Below are 14,684 nucleotides of genomic sequence, written 5' to 3'. Positions count from 1 at the left end.
ATTCTCTCCCAGACAGTAGATAGTGAATTACTTGAGGAAGAAGAAGGGATCAAGTGAAGGCGATGCAGGTGACTATGAGTAAAGAAGTTTTTTTGTTTGCTTGCTTTGTTTTTTACATTGCAGGGTTTTATTCAGATAAGATGCACATCCATCCACGTATTTGAGATCCCTCTTCTTTCTGCTTGAAGTTTGCCTTCCTGGTCTTAGTCCGAGAATCTTCTGGGCATTGGTCTTCTCTCTGTTACTCTTGGGTGTCACTTTCACAAATTTTGGGGAACAAAACTCTTAAGGATGAACATAGGGTGACAGTTGGCACCGTCAGCATCCCAAATAACGGTTGGAAAGCCAACGGACCTGTAGTGTGTCCTCGTTCTGCGGCTGTGGGAGGCTGACTTGCAGAGGGCCTAAAGTGCCCTCTTTCTCCATGGAGCTTCTGTCGACACAGATAGTTTCATGTTCAGCCAGACTTCTGATGGGGACCATGTGGCAGGCATTGTATTTACAGCTGGCCATCTTTTTGGCTTTCTTGTGGTTCTTTCTGCATGATGCCAGGTAGTACTGGGATCTGCTGAGTGGGATTTGGTGGTGAGGGTTATAAGGACAAATTTCTATGGATTCTGGCTCCATGGGGAGTTGACTTGAAGCCCGGTGTCCTGCTGCGCAAAGTGTAAGTGGCACACCTTGAAAGGAAAAGCCTCTTCCTAAGAAAGATTGTGCTGTCTTCTGCCAGGCTTCAGCTCTTGGGACTCTAGAGTGAAATTCTTACTCTTCAAGTTCTGTCAGCAACAGCTGGATCCAGTAGAGGCCAGAAGAGGGTTCTGGATCTTCTGGAACAGGAGTTCTAGACAGCTGTAAGCCAACATGTGGGTGCTGGGAACTGAAATTGGGTCATCTGCTTTTTCTCCTGGCCACTGCTCATGGTTCATTTCTTCTCTTGGTGACTTCTCTCTCTGTCTCTCCTTGTGGTCTCTCCTCTCTCCCCAAGTAAAGTAGATATTATGTATGAAAATACTGTATGCTAACCAAGAAAAGTAGAAGAAAAAAAAGAAAAATATTTAAAAGTAAAAGGCCTGGCTGAAGAACTCACCTTAGCTTTTCATTCGGTGAATAGTATACCTGTAAAAGCTAATCACTAGTGAGGATGAAACCTGAAGCATACTTTGCTATGTCAGTGTCTGTTACTGCAACAAACAACTGAAATTAACAGTTTAGAGAAACAACAGATTGGTTTTTAGCTCATGGACATATGTTTTGGTCCAGGATCCGTGGCCCATAATCAGGGTAGGTGTAACTGTTATAGCTCAGAAGGAAAGGTATCCTGGTAGTTGATAGCTAAGGAAAACCCCAAAGTTACACTGCACTATAAGCCTCACACAAGAGATTTATTGGAAAGGAAAAGCCCAGGATGGTGGCTGGCTCTGCTCAGGTGAGAAGCAGCAGGTAGCTAAGCAGAAGCAAGCTTTATATAGAGTTTCAGGAGAGGGGCTTTCCAGGATGCATATTGGTGCACTTTGAAGTCCGGGTCTTTCTGTGAACTCAGGAATTGGTAGAATTTCAGGTTCTGAGCTTGGGTTTTTTACTTTGTATGTAGGGTGAGGGCGGTGTCCAGACATTTGGGTAGTTATTCTGTGGGTAGAATCTGGCAGTTGGAGGTCCTCAGGGGAGGGACCTGGCTACTTTTGTGCCTCAGGGGGGCTAACATTTCCCCCTTTTGTTTATTATTGATGGTCAGAAAAAGGAGGCAACATTATCACTAACTTCTTGCTGAATTGGTCATTAAAGTCTTTAAGATGAACTTGACCTTCATCATCAAGGTATGATTGGGAGCCTCAAACATCTGGCTTGGTAGTTAGGTGTCAGGTAAAAGGGCAAAGAAAAACACACTTGACCTCAAGACTAGGGCCAGAGAAAGAACACACTGGCCTAGAGTTGACCGCAAGACCAGGGCCAAGAAATAGAATCCCACCAGTCCTGAGCTTCAAAACCAAAGTCACATAATTCCTCCAGTCCCAGGACACCCTGAAAATCACTACCACCAACCAAGAAACCCTATGTCAACCCTGTTCTTTTCTCAGTTCTCTGCTGCGCCTCGGTAAGCACAGGCAAGCACCCTCCTGGGCCTTTCCCTCCTAATAAGACTCTTGTTTGAGGTTTGTTGTGGGGTGTGGCTTTATGGTATTCCGTTGCCAGGATACTTTTGGAACAGAGCTATAACACTTCCACCAGAGGAGAGCTTTCAATGGGGAAACCTACCCTGCTGGAGCAGAGGCTTAATACTTCTATAGGAGAAGCCTTTAAGATGAAGTTGACCTTCATCATCAAGGTATGATTGGGAGCCCCAAACATCTGGCTTGGTAGTTAGGTGTCAGATAAAAGGGCAAAGAAAAACACACTTGACCTCAAGACTAGTCAAAAGCTGCAACACCTACATTTTGGTGCCCAAACAAAGGATAGGTGCCCATGGTGCTTGCAGCTTGTAGTCACTGGAACCCCATAACTCATCTCTAGCCCACCTGCCTCAGACTCACTTTCCAACACACCAATGGCTCAGCACCCTATCCACAAGAAGCAATTGGCTGAGTTCACCTTGTTTAGTGTAAACATTTTCCTGAATCCAAGGAAATGACTGTTGAGTGGCCCCAGAACTCCTCTGGTATTTATGGAGCTGGAGGTACCTCCAGCCATGGTCTTTAAAGGCTACAGCTGTCCTTCACTTCTTGATCCCATCCCACCACCCTCAGAGATACAACTGCAGTTTCCTTTTGCCCAATGGGTTATTGTACCCCTTCCTGCCCCTCTTCTCCCACCTTCACTCTGGATCGGCCTGTAAATCTCATGATTCCTCTGGGCCCCTGTTGCTATTACCACTCTATTCATCAACCCTTTCCTGTGAATGAGACCCTATTACTAGAGCTCAGTTTTCACCTCACCTTCTGGCGCCTACAAAAGCTGGAGTACCAGGTATCAAGTTTCTCTTCTGCCTTAGCCAGGCTAAGCCCTGACACCCATTGAGTGGGGTGACGACCCATTGGTCTTCATGCAGTCATCCTTTTGGTCTTCATGCAGTCATCCCTGAGTCCTAGCCAGGCTTCCGTGACATTTTCCTTCCCATCACTCATCCATTGGAACAATGTCTTTCATACCCTCTCATTTCCCTTTGGGATGTCTCTTAGAAAACCTCCGGCCTCTGCATGTGGGACCCAACCTGAAGCATCCTAAATCTGTTTGCATTTGCAATCAAATTTGGCCTCAGTATCTCTTAGATAATCAATCTAAATGACCACTTAATGGTACCCTAGGTCCCAATATTATTAGGGACCTTTACAAATGCTGTGAGCAACCAGGGAAAGGAAAGGGATTTCCCATTCCCTATTTCTATTTTCTCCTCTCTGAGATATTTCTTTTTCTCTGGTCTTCCACCAATCATGCTGTATAAATGTCCAGCATTTAACTTTTAAATAACTTTTAAGTTATCTTTGATGGCTCTGTAAGTTTGTTACAAAAAATGGGAGCAAGAAGCCTAGCAGTCAGGGCAGAAAGCAAAGGAGTAGGCCTGCTGCGGTGCACATCCCTCAGTGGCTGGTGTATCTCTCAGCTCTCTCCAACAGTGTCCTCTGCCTATAGCTGGAGCTCAAAAATTCCCCATCTCCAAGCCTTCTTCATTCTCACTTTATGGGATTCAATTTTACAAGAATCTGGGTCTTTTAGATATGAGTGGCATTAGACTTGTTTAATGCTGTCCCACTTCAATTAAAAGCTGACTGTGAAATTGGGGTATATGGCTCCTATTCCTCTAGACCAAAGCTTGGTTTTTAAAGGTGTTTTCCAAAGTTTGCCCCATATCAGGTAAGCAACTTGACTATGTGGCAGAGTAAGGAGAGCAAAACACATAAAGGGACAGACTATTGACTTACAGGAAATTCTACTAGGCTGTTCCCAACAGCAACCTAGCAACAGTTGGCATCATCACTTGCCACCATTACTACCTGTACCACCACCAGGTGTGAGTGGCCTGGTGTGAGTGGCCTGAGTATAAAAGGACTGCTCACTAACCCACACCTCCCCTCCTCCCTTTCTTTCTCTCCCTTCCCCACTCTTTCTCTTTCTGTCCTTCTCTGTCCACTCCCCCACCCACCCACCTCTCTATCTCTTCTCCTTTTCCAGGTCCCCCCTTATCTCTAACATAACATATGAGTTTGCTATCTGGCCCTTAAAAAAAAAGAAAACAAAAACTTGTTCATCAAAACAAAAACTTGATCATCTTAAACAATTTGTAATGCAGCTATTAGAAGGACTGGGTCTAAGCCTCATATTCTTAAATGAGTTGCATAGGCACTATGCCTATCTAAGAGTAACAATATTAATCTCAAATTTTGTATCAATATGAGGAATTCACACCAAGGGAAACCTTAAACCTGTATCAATATAAATTCTGTACTAATCTAAGAAATTATAGCTTCTATTTGTATCAATTATAAATATTTGATTCAGTTAAGATTGTGGCTATACAATATATTGTTCAAGGAAAAATTTAGTATTCTATCCCACCTATTTCCTACTTGTTCAAAATTATGACCATTTCCAAATTATCCTTTAAAATGAAAACCTAACTATAACTTGTAAAATAACCATTACCAGATACCCAAATCCAGGGAATTGGGCTGACAACTCTCCATAGCTTCTTCCTGCTGAATATAGGTGACAAGAAATTTTCTAAAGGGATAGGGAGGGATAGGAAAATTAGAAAAACTGGTTAAACTTAAGAAGGCTAACTTTAGCCTTTGTTATCCTGTCTCTGTATATTTGGAAGCTTCAGAGCCTGACTGAATTTCTGACTGGATCCATCTAAAAGGTTAGGTGAAGTAAGATGACCTGGAATCTGTAGCAATCCTAAAGCTGTTCTGGAAGCAAGTCTCTAGACAGTATCAGGAGGCAGGGGAACAACAGTTCAATTCATCCTCCCAGCAGATGAGTCTTGTCAGAGCTGTACATTCTGTAATATATAAATCTCACAACCAAAACTGTAGTACCATTAAAATTTTTGTATGGATTGTACAGGGTGCACACAGATCAGTTAAGGATAAAATTCTGCTCCTTGTTCTACCAGGTGAAATCTATCTTTTTTATGAGTTAACTTTACTAATAACCAATTGCAATTAATCTTCATCCATGCCATGTAAAGGATGGCATGATCAATCTTTACCTGTCCTGTTTGATTCTCTTGAAATTTTTTAGTTCTTTAGGGGGTCTCCCCTTGTCATATCTGATCCATATGATTCTGGATGGGGTCCAAAGCCTCTTCTTTCCTGTCAACACAAATACAGAGCTTCTCTTCCAGTATAACAAGTCCTTGGTCCAATAACCAGAAATCATTAAACATTTAGCCTGACCTCGCTTCCAGATAAATTTTAATATAACCACCAAACTCAAAACTATACTCATTTTAATAAATAAAACAATTCAAATCAAATAAGGCAAAGAAACAAATATTAACCCATAAGACAGTGCTTCTGCTACCTCCTGCCGCAACCTTCATGAGATTGAGGCTTAAATTATTTATTTATTATCTGTCTACTTACTGTATGAGCCTATTTCCAGGCTCTCTATAAATTCTCAAGGCCTTAATTTCTACTGTCTGGGATAGGCTAGGTGACCTATCCCCTGCCTTCAGTGTGACTTTTTTTAAGATCGAATGCCTCAGTATTTATTATCTAAGTCTTCTTACTGTATAAGGCTATTTCCAGGCTCTATTTGTCATACCAGGCAAAGAATTCCTAGAAATCCTGTGAGTAGACCATATTCAAAAATCCTGAGTATTGCTGTGGCAATACTTTTCAAATCTTCTCTATTTTTTTTCATTCAGTCTCCTTAATTTCTCTCTTCTGTGAAGCTTAATATCTCTGTATACTTAAGAACATTTAAACAATTATCATTATGCTCCCTTCTACCTTAAAAACAATTAAAGCTAACTTTATCCTTTGATTATTTGCTTGTAGGAAGCAGTCTACCTCTATCATCTGACTCACTGCCTCTCTCTCTCTCTCTCTCTCTCTCTCTCTCTCTCTCTCTCTCTCTCTCTCTCTCTCTAGATTTATTTAATTTATATGAGTACGCTGTAGCTATCTTCAGACACACTAGAAGAGGGCAGGGTGGCTTACGAATGGTTGTAAGCCACCATGTGGTTGCTGGGAATTGAACTCAGGACCTCTGAAAAAGCAGTCAATGCTCTTAACTGCTGAGCCATCTCTCCAGTCCCCACTGCCTCTCATCTTGAACTCTTTGCATCAGTTCTGAACCACAGGAAGAAATCCCCACTTGCCTCAGGCAAAATGTGTATTCCCTTCTATCCTTAAAAACAATTAAATCAATTTTTAAAAATCTATCCTTTGATTACCTGCTTGTGGGAAGCAGGCAGTTTTTATTGTCTCTGCCTTCCTCCTAGTAGTTGCTTGACTGCACAGCAGGAGTTCTCTGCCTCTTGGGCTAATCTCTCTCTGGCAGTGGCTTATATTCCTTTTGTTCTAGTCATCACATGCTAGAGCCACATGACTTGGCTCCACACTCCTGGGAAACCAGTTCCTCCCCCCACCCATTAAACTGTATCATTGTGTGTGTGTGTGGGGGGGGGAATCTTGCAGTAGAACTATTCCCAGTTTTCTGAGAAACTACCAAATTGATTAAATGCCCAGAGTGCTTATAAAAGTTTGCACTCCCATCAGCAATGTAAGAGTGTTCCTCTTGCTCTACATCCTTGATAGCATGTGATGCTCCTTGAGTTTTTGATCTTAGCCATTCTGATGGGTATGAGATGGAATCTCAGAGTTGTTTGGTTTGCATTTCTCTGATGACTATGGTAAGAGGGAGGTGCTGATTCTAAGGTCCTGTTCCCTAATTGGTTCTTGATCAATCCATAGCTGTCAATGACCAATGACTGAGGATGCAGCAGAACATTTAGAGTTGTACAGGAGGATTCAGGGAGAAGGAGAGAATGGGGGAAGAAGAAGAAGGCAGTAGTGGCAGGAAATAAAGCCAATCAGCTATGTGATGTTTTGGTTGGAGTAGCCAATGGTCATTCTATCAGATTATGTCTTGGGTGGCAGGGGAAGTTTACAATTGCCCAGTCATTGAGTTAGTAAAGGAATGTGTGTGTGTGTTGTTGTTGTTGTTGTTGTTGTCTTTGGCTCCAAGGGAATCTGGATCAGGGCTGGTAGCTTAGACTATTCCCAGAGATTAAGTAGGGTTACAGAAACCATTTACTACAGATGACATGCAACATGGAAGGTAAAATTTCAAGGTCCCTATTGGTATGGTGGGCACAGTTAAAATGGTTTGCAAAAGTTTGAACACACCTGGACCCACTGACCCTCCAGAACACATCCTAACCACAGGGACCTAGATGTTTTCAAGCTTTGAGAGCCTTAGCAGTTAATCTGTCCAGCTGAAGGCCTTAGCCCTCATCAGAATTTTTTCCCAGGTATTTTTATCTCTTCCATGGTTCACCTTGAAGGCCACAAGTCAGACTTCCACTTGTGGAGGCAGAGGTCCTTAGTCACCAGAGAAATGCAAATCAAAATGGCTTGAGATTCTTCCTTATACTGATCAGATCGGTTAAGATTAAAAAAAAAAAAGCCAAAAGGACAGCACATGCTGGTGAGATTATGAAGCAAGGGGAACACTCCTTCACTGCTGGTGGGAGTGAAAACTTGTACAACCACTCTGAAAATCAACTTGGCAGTTTCTTAGAAAGTTGAAAATAGTTCTATCCCAAGACCCAGCTGTACTGAGCATACATCTAAGATGTTCTACCATTCAACAAAGACACTTGTCCAACTATGTTCATAGCAGCTTTATTTGTAATATTCAGAAACAAAACAACCTAGGTGAAGAATGGATACAGAAAATGTGGTTCATGTACACAATGGAATTAATCAGCCATTAAAAACAAGGACATTATGAATTTTGCAGGTAAAAGGATGGAACTAGGAAATATCATTGTGAGTGAGGTAATCCTAACCCAAAAGGAAATGCATAGCAGGTACTTATTTACAAATAGGTTTTAGTCAGAAACTACAAGTTTGGCCCTGAGCAGACCTTAGCTGTGCACTCCACAGCCAGTTCAACAAGACCCAGAGGAAGCTCCACTCCCAGGCCCTCTAACATGCCCAGGATCACAGGAGCTTGGTCACACTCAGGGTCCCAGAGGCAGCTTGACTATCAGGAGCTCTGACATACCCAGGATCTCAGGATCCTGGGCAGATATCATACAGACCCTAAGAGAACACAAATGCCAGCCCAGGCTACTATACCCAGCAAAACTCTCAATTACCAGAGATAGAGAAACCAAGATATTCCATGACAAAACCAAATATACACAATATCTTTCCACAAATCCAGCCCTACAAAGGATACGCCAAAAAAGGATAGCCACACAAACATAATTATAACGACAAAAATAACAGGAAGTAACAATCACTATTCGTTAATATCTCTTAACAACAATGGGCTCAATTCCCCAATAAAAATACATACTAACAGACTGGATATGTAAACAGGACTCAGCATTTTGCTTCATACAGGAAACACACATCAGTGACAAAGACAGACACTACCTCAGAGTAAAAGGTTGGAAAACGATTTTCCAAATAAATGGTCCCAAGAAACAAGCTGGAGTAGTGATTCTAATATCGAATAAAATCAATTTTCAACCCAAAGGTATCAAAAGAGATAAAGAAGGACACTTCATTCTGGTCAAAGGAAAAATCTACCAAGATGAACTCTCATTTTGGAACATATGTGCACTAAATGCAAAGGCACCAACATTCATAAAAGAAACTTTACTAAAGTTCAAAGTACACATTGCATCCCACACAATAATAGTGGGGGACTTCAACACCTCAGTCTCAGCAATAGACAGATCATGGAAACAAACTAAAGAGAGACATAGTGAAACTAACAGAAGTTATGAACCAAATGAATTTAACAGATATCCTAAAACAAAAGCATAGACCTTCTCAGCACCTCAGTCATGGACTAAGGCTGGTCATCAATAGCAACAAAAACAATGGAAAGCACACATATACATTGAAGTTGAACAACACTCTACTCCATGATAACTTGGTCAAGGAAGAAATAAAGTTAAAGACTTTTTATAGTCTAATGAAAATGAAGACACATCATATCAAAACTATGGGACACAACAAAAGCAGTGCTAAGAAGAAAACTCATAGCTTTGAGTGCCTCCAAAAAGAAACTGGAGAGAGCATACACTAGCAGCTTAACAGCACACCTGAAAGCTCTAGAACAAAAAGAAGCAAATACACTCAAGAGGAGTAGATGGCAGGAAATAATCAAATTCAGGGCTGAAATCAACCAACTAGAAACAAAAAGAACTATACAAAGAATCAGCAAAACCATGATATGGTACTTTGAGAAAATCAACAAGACAGATAAACCCCTAGTCAGACCAACCAGAGGGCAAAGAGATATTATCCAAATTAATATAATCAGAAATGAAACGAGATACATAACAACAGAAACCATGGAATTTCAACAAATCATCAGATCCTATCACAATAGCTTACACTAACAAAATTGGAAAATCTGGATGAAATGGACAAAGCCAACATTAAAACAGAATCAGGTAAACCATCTAAACAGTCCCATAACCCCTAAAGAAATAAAAGCAGTCATTAATAGTCTCCCTACCAAAAAGAGTCCAGGACCAGATGAGTTTAGTAGAGAATTCTATCAGACCTTCAAATAAGACCTAATACCAATACTCTTCAAACTATTACACAAAATAGAAACAGAAGGAACACTACCCAACTCATTCTATGAAGCCACAATTATGCTGATACCAAAACCACACAATGATCCAACAAAAAGAACTTCAGATCAATTTCCCTTATGAATATTGATGCAAAAATACTCCTTAAAATTCTTGCTAACTGCTTCCAAGAACACATCAAAATTATCATTTACCATCATCAAGTAGGCTTCATCCCAGGGATTCAGGGATGGTTCAATATACAGAAATCCATCAATGTAATCTACTACATAAACAAACTCAAAGACAAAAACCTCATGGTCATTTCATTAGATGTTGAAAAAGCAGTTGACAAAATTCAGCATCCCTTTATTGTAAAAGTCTTGCAAAGATCAGGAATTCAAGGCACATATCTAAACATAGTAAGAGCAATATACAGCAAACCAGTAGCTAACATCAAACTAAATGGAGAGGAAACCTGAATCAATCCCTCTAAAATCAGGGACTAGAGAAGACTGCCCTCTCTTTCCATATCTATTCAATATAGTACTTGAAGTTCTAGCTAGAGCAATTAGACAACAAAAGGAGGTCAAAGAGATACAAATTGGAAAGGAAGAAATAAAAATATCACTATTTCAAAAATGATATGATTGTATACTTCAGAGACCACAAAAATTCCACCAGAGAATTCCTAAAGCTGATAAAAACTTCAGTAAAGTATCTGGATAAAAAATTAATTCAAACAAATCAGTAGCCTTCCTCTACTCAAAGGATAACCAGGCTGAGAAAGAAATTAGTGAAAGGATATATGTCACAACAGTCACAAATAATATTATATACCTTGGTGTGACTCTAACCAAGCAAGTGAATGATCTGTATGACAAGAACTTCAAGTCTCTGAGGAAAGAAATCAAAGATCTTAGAAGATGGAAAGCTCTCCTATGCGCATGGATTGGCAGGATTAATATAGTAAAAATGGCCATCTTGCTGAAAGCAATCTACAGAGTCAATGCAATCCCCATTAAAATTCCAAATAAATTCTTCATAGAGTCAGAAAGAGCATGCAAATTCATTTGGAATAACAAAAAACCCAGGATAGTGAAAACTATTCTCAATAATTAAAGAACTTCTGGGGAAATCACCACCCGTGGCATCAAGCTGTATTACAGAGCAATAGTGATAAAAACCTGTATAGTATTGGTACAGAGACAGGCAGGAAGATCAGTGGAATAGAACTGAAGACCCAGAAATGAACCAACATACCTATGGTCATGTGGTATTTAAAAAGGACCAAGGGTTGGAGAGATGGCTCAGTGGTTAAGAGCACTGACTGCTCTTCCAGAGGTCCTGAGTTCAATTTCCAGCAACCACATGGTGGCTTACAACCATCTTTAATGATATCTGATGCCCTCTCCTAGAGTGTCTGAAGACAGCTACAATGTACTTACATATAATGAATAAATAAATCTATAAAAAATAAAAATAAAAAGGACCAAAAGCCATCCAGTGGAAAAAAGACAGCATTTTTAACAAATGGTGCTGGTTCAACCACTCATCAGCATGTAGAAAAATGCAAATCGACTTATTCTCATCTTTGTGAACAAAGCTCAAATCCAAGTGGATCAAGGATCTCAACATAAAACCAGATACACTCAATCTTATAAAGGAGAAAGTGGCAAGAGCCTCGAACACATGGTACAAGGGAAAAGTTCCTGAACAGAACACTAATGGCTTATTTTCTAAAATCAGGAATCAATAAATGGGACCTCATAAAATTGCAAAGCTTCTATAAGGCAAAGGACACTTTCAATATTACAAAGTAGTAACCACAGATTGGGAAATTTTCTTTACCAATCCTACATCTGATAGAGGGCTAATATCCAAAATATACAAAGAACTCAACAAGTTAGACTCCAGTGAATGAAATTACACTGTTAAAAATGGGGTACAGAGTTAAACAAAGAATTTCTAACTGAGAAATACTGAATGGCCAAGAAACACCTAATGAAATATTCAACATTCTTAATTATTAGGGAAATGTAAATCAAAACAACCCTGAGTTTCTACCTCACACCAGTCAGAATGGCTAAAATCAAAAACTAAGGTGGCAGCAGATGCTGGAGAGGATGTGGAGAGAGAACACTCCTCCATTGTTGGTGGGATTGCAAGCTGGTACAACCACTCTGGAAATCAGTCTGGCACTTCCTCAGAAACTTGGACATAATATTATCTGAGGACCCAGCTCCTGGGCATAGACCCAAATGATTCTCTAACACATAACAAGGACACATGCTCCACTATGTTCATAGCAGCATTATTTATAATAGACAGAAGCTGGAAAGAAAGCAGATGTCCTTCAACAGAGGAATGGATACAGAAAACATGGTACATTTACACAAAGAAGTACTACTCAAAAACTATGAATTCATTAAATTCTTAGGCAAATGGATGGAACTAGAAAATATCATCCTGAGTGAGGTAATCCAATCATAAGACAGACACATGGTTTGCATCCACTGATAAGTGGTTATTAGCCTAAAAGCTCCGAATAACTATGATATTATTCACAGACCACATGAAGCTCAAGAAGAAGGAAGACCAAAGTGTGGGTGTTTTGGTCTTTCTTAGAAAGGGAACAAAATACGCATGGGAGCAAATATGGAGACATAGAGTAGAGCATAGACTGAAGTAAAGTCCATCCAGAGACTGTCCCACCTGGGGATTCATCCCATATACGGTCACCAAACCCTGATACTATTGTGGATCTAAGAAATGTTTGCTGACAGGAGCCTGATATAGCTGTGTCCTGAGAGGCCCTGCCAGAGCCTGACAAATACAGAGTCAGATGCTCACAGCCATGCATTGGACTGAGCAAGGGGTTCCCAATTGAGAATTAGAGAAAGTACTGAAAGAGTTGAAGGGTTTGCAACCCCATAGGAAGATCAACAATATCAACCAATCAGACCCCCCCCCCCAGAGCACCCAGGGACTAAGCCCCCAACCAAGGAGTATATGTGACTCCAGCTGTGTATGTAGCAGAGGATGGCCTTGTCAGGCACATCAATGGGAGGAGAGGTCCTTGTTTCTATGAAGGCTTGATAGGTGGCCCAGTGTAGGGGAATTGAGGGTGGGGAAGCGTGAGTGGATGTGTGCGTGGAGGAAGCAGGGGGAAAGAGGATGGGATAGAGAGTTTCTGGGAAGTCGGGAAACTTTGAACGTGGATAACATTTGAAATATAAAGCAAATATCCAATAAAGAAAGAAAGAAAGTACAAGTTTAACAATGCTATAATTAACAGACTCTGTATTGGGAACAGTGGAGCCACCGCCATGTTAATGCCAGGGTGGGGGCATGGGGAACACACGGCCACAAAAGCATCTCCTGCAGAAGGACCTAATTGAGGACTGCCTGAGAAACCAAGGATTGCGGTGCCGACAATGGCAGCCAATAGGGAGCTGCTCTTTAGAAGAGATGCTTTCTTGGAACCAATGAGGTACGGGTGGAGGATGTTAAAGGAGCTTGAAGCTCATCATGTTCAGATGAGCTTGCTGGGGGTTTCTCACCTTCTCCTGGAGTCTGTGTCATTGACTCTGTGCCACCTCACCTCCACCCTCCAAGGGCAGGTAGGGTTGGACAGTGAATAGTTTAGGGCACAGGCAGCAAGACCCAAAGAAGGCAAATAAAGGAGGGACTGAGGGAATAGTTAAATATTTCTCAAAATGGGAAACAAAATAGATATTGGAGGTCCATAGAAGGACAGATCCGAGTAGAAGAAGGAATGGGGAGGGGAGTGTGGCAGTGGTGGTGGGAGATCAATTGTAAGGAGAGCAGGGGAGAGAGAATGGATCAGTGGGGTTGGGAGGGTAATCTGTAGGATGTGCTAGAGACCTCAGATAGGGTGAGGTTCCAGGGGTTTCATGGGGGTGACTCTAGCTGAGATTCCTAAGAGTAGGGGATATGGATCCTGAAATTGCTACTACCTGTAGCCAGACAGGACTCCTAGTGGAAGGATAAAGACAGAAACCCACCCACAAAACCTTTGGCCCAAAACTGTGTCCTGCTTACAAGATGTGCAAATACAAAGATAGAGAAGAGACTGAGGTAATGGCCAACCAATGGCTGCCCCAAATGGAGACCTATCCCATGGGCAAGAACCAATCCCTGACACTTTTAATGATACCCTGTTATGCTTGCAGACAGCACCCTAGCATAACTGTCTTCTGAGAGGCTCCATCTAGCAGTCAATGGAAAGAAATGTAGAGACTCAAATCCAAACATTAGATGGAGCTTGGAGATTCTTATGGAAGAGTTCGGAGAAGGATTGACAGGCATGGAGAGAACAGGGATGCCACAGGGAAGCCAACAGAGTCAATTATCTTGGGCTCCTGGGGGCTCCCAGAGACTTAATCACCAACTGAATGACCAGAAACCACAGGAAGGCCTAGGTCCCCTGCAAATATGTAGCAGATAAGCAAGTTGGTCTTCATGTGGGTTCTCCAGCAATTGGAGGAGGCTCTGTCCCTGAGCCTGCTGCCCGCCTGCCTGCCTGCCTGCCTGCCTGCCTGCCTGCCTGCCTGTAGATTCCATGCCCTACATGGACTGCCTTACATGGCCTAAGTGGGAGAGGATGCACCTAGTCCTGCAGCAACTTGATGTTCAGGGAATGGGGATATTGTGTTAGTGTGTGTGGGGTAACACCCAGAGAGGCTTTCCCCTTCTCAAAAAAGAAGGGAAAATTGGAATGGTGGAGGACTTGTGTGAGTGTGTACTGGGAGGTGAGGAAGGGCTAATAATGGGTTGTAAAGTGAATAAGTAAATAAATTAAAACAAAACAAAACAAAACAAAAAAGAATTCCAGTTGCCCTGTTGTGCAACAGCAGGATGGCTTATAACCTTAACTCAGACTGGTGTTGAGTAG

The 14,684-nt window shown here is 41.6% G+C and overlaps 1 protein-coding gene across 1 annotated transcript; it reads right to left on the bottom strand.

The window, feature by feature from the left end:
- Window positions 1-241: 241 nt before the first annotated feature.
- Window positions 242-627, bottom strand: LOC127664348 (gametocyte-specific factor 1-like). Its single transcript, XM_052156202.1, has 2 exons — window positions 351-627; window positions 242-282 (listed from the first exon to the last, which is right to left on the bottom strand). Exons 1-2 carry the CDS (start codon window positions 625-627, stop codon window positions 242-244), a joined length of 318 nt encoding a protein of 105 aa, XP_052012162.1.
- Between the last annotated feature and the right edge of the window lie 14,057 nt (window positions 628-14,684).

This window comes from Apodemus sylvaticus, chromosome 14 (genome assembly GCF_947179515.1).
Source record: "Apodemus sylvaticus chromosome 14, mApoSyl1.1, whole genome shotgun sequence".
NCBI lineage: Eukaryota > Metazoa > Chordata > Mammalia > Rodentia > Muridae > Apodemus > Apodemus sylvaticus.
The sequence above is the reverse complement of the archived record's forward strand: the minus strand, read 5'-3'. Positions and strand labels throughout refer to the sequence as shown.

What these genes read in the sequence shown, in the direction of transcription:
- LOC127664348 (XM_052156202.1), bottom strand. Translation starts at nt 627, where the DNA reads ATGGAGCCAGAATCCATAGAAATTTGTCCTTATAACCCTCACCACCAA. An exon ending in CGAGGACACACTACAGGTCC is followed by an intron (nt 283 to 350) that starts GTTGGCTTTCCA and finishes CATCCTTAAGAG; the next exon opens with TTTTGTTCCCCAAAATTTGT.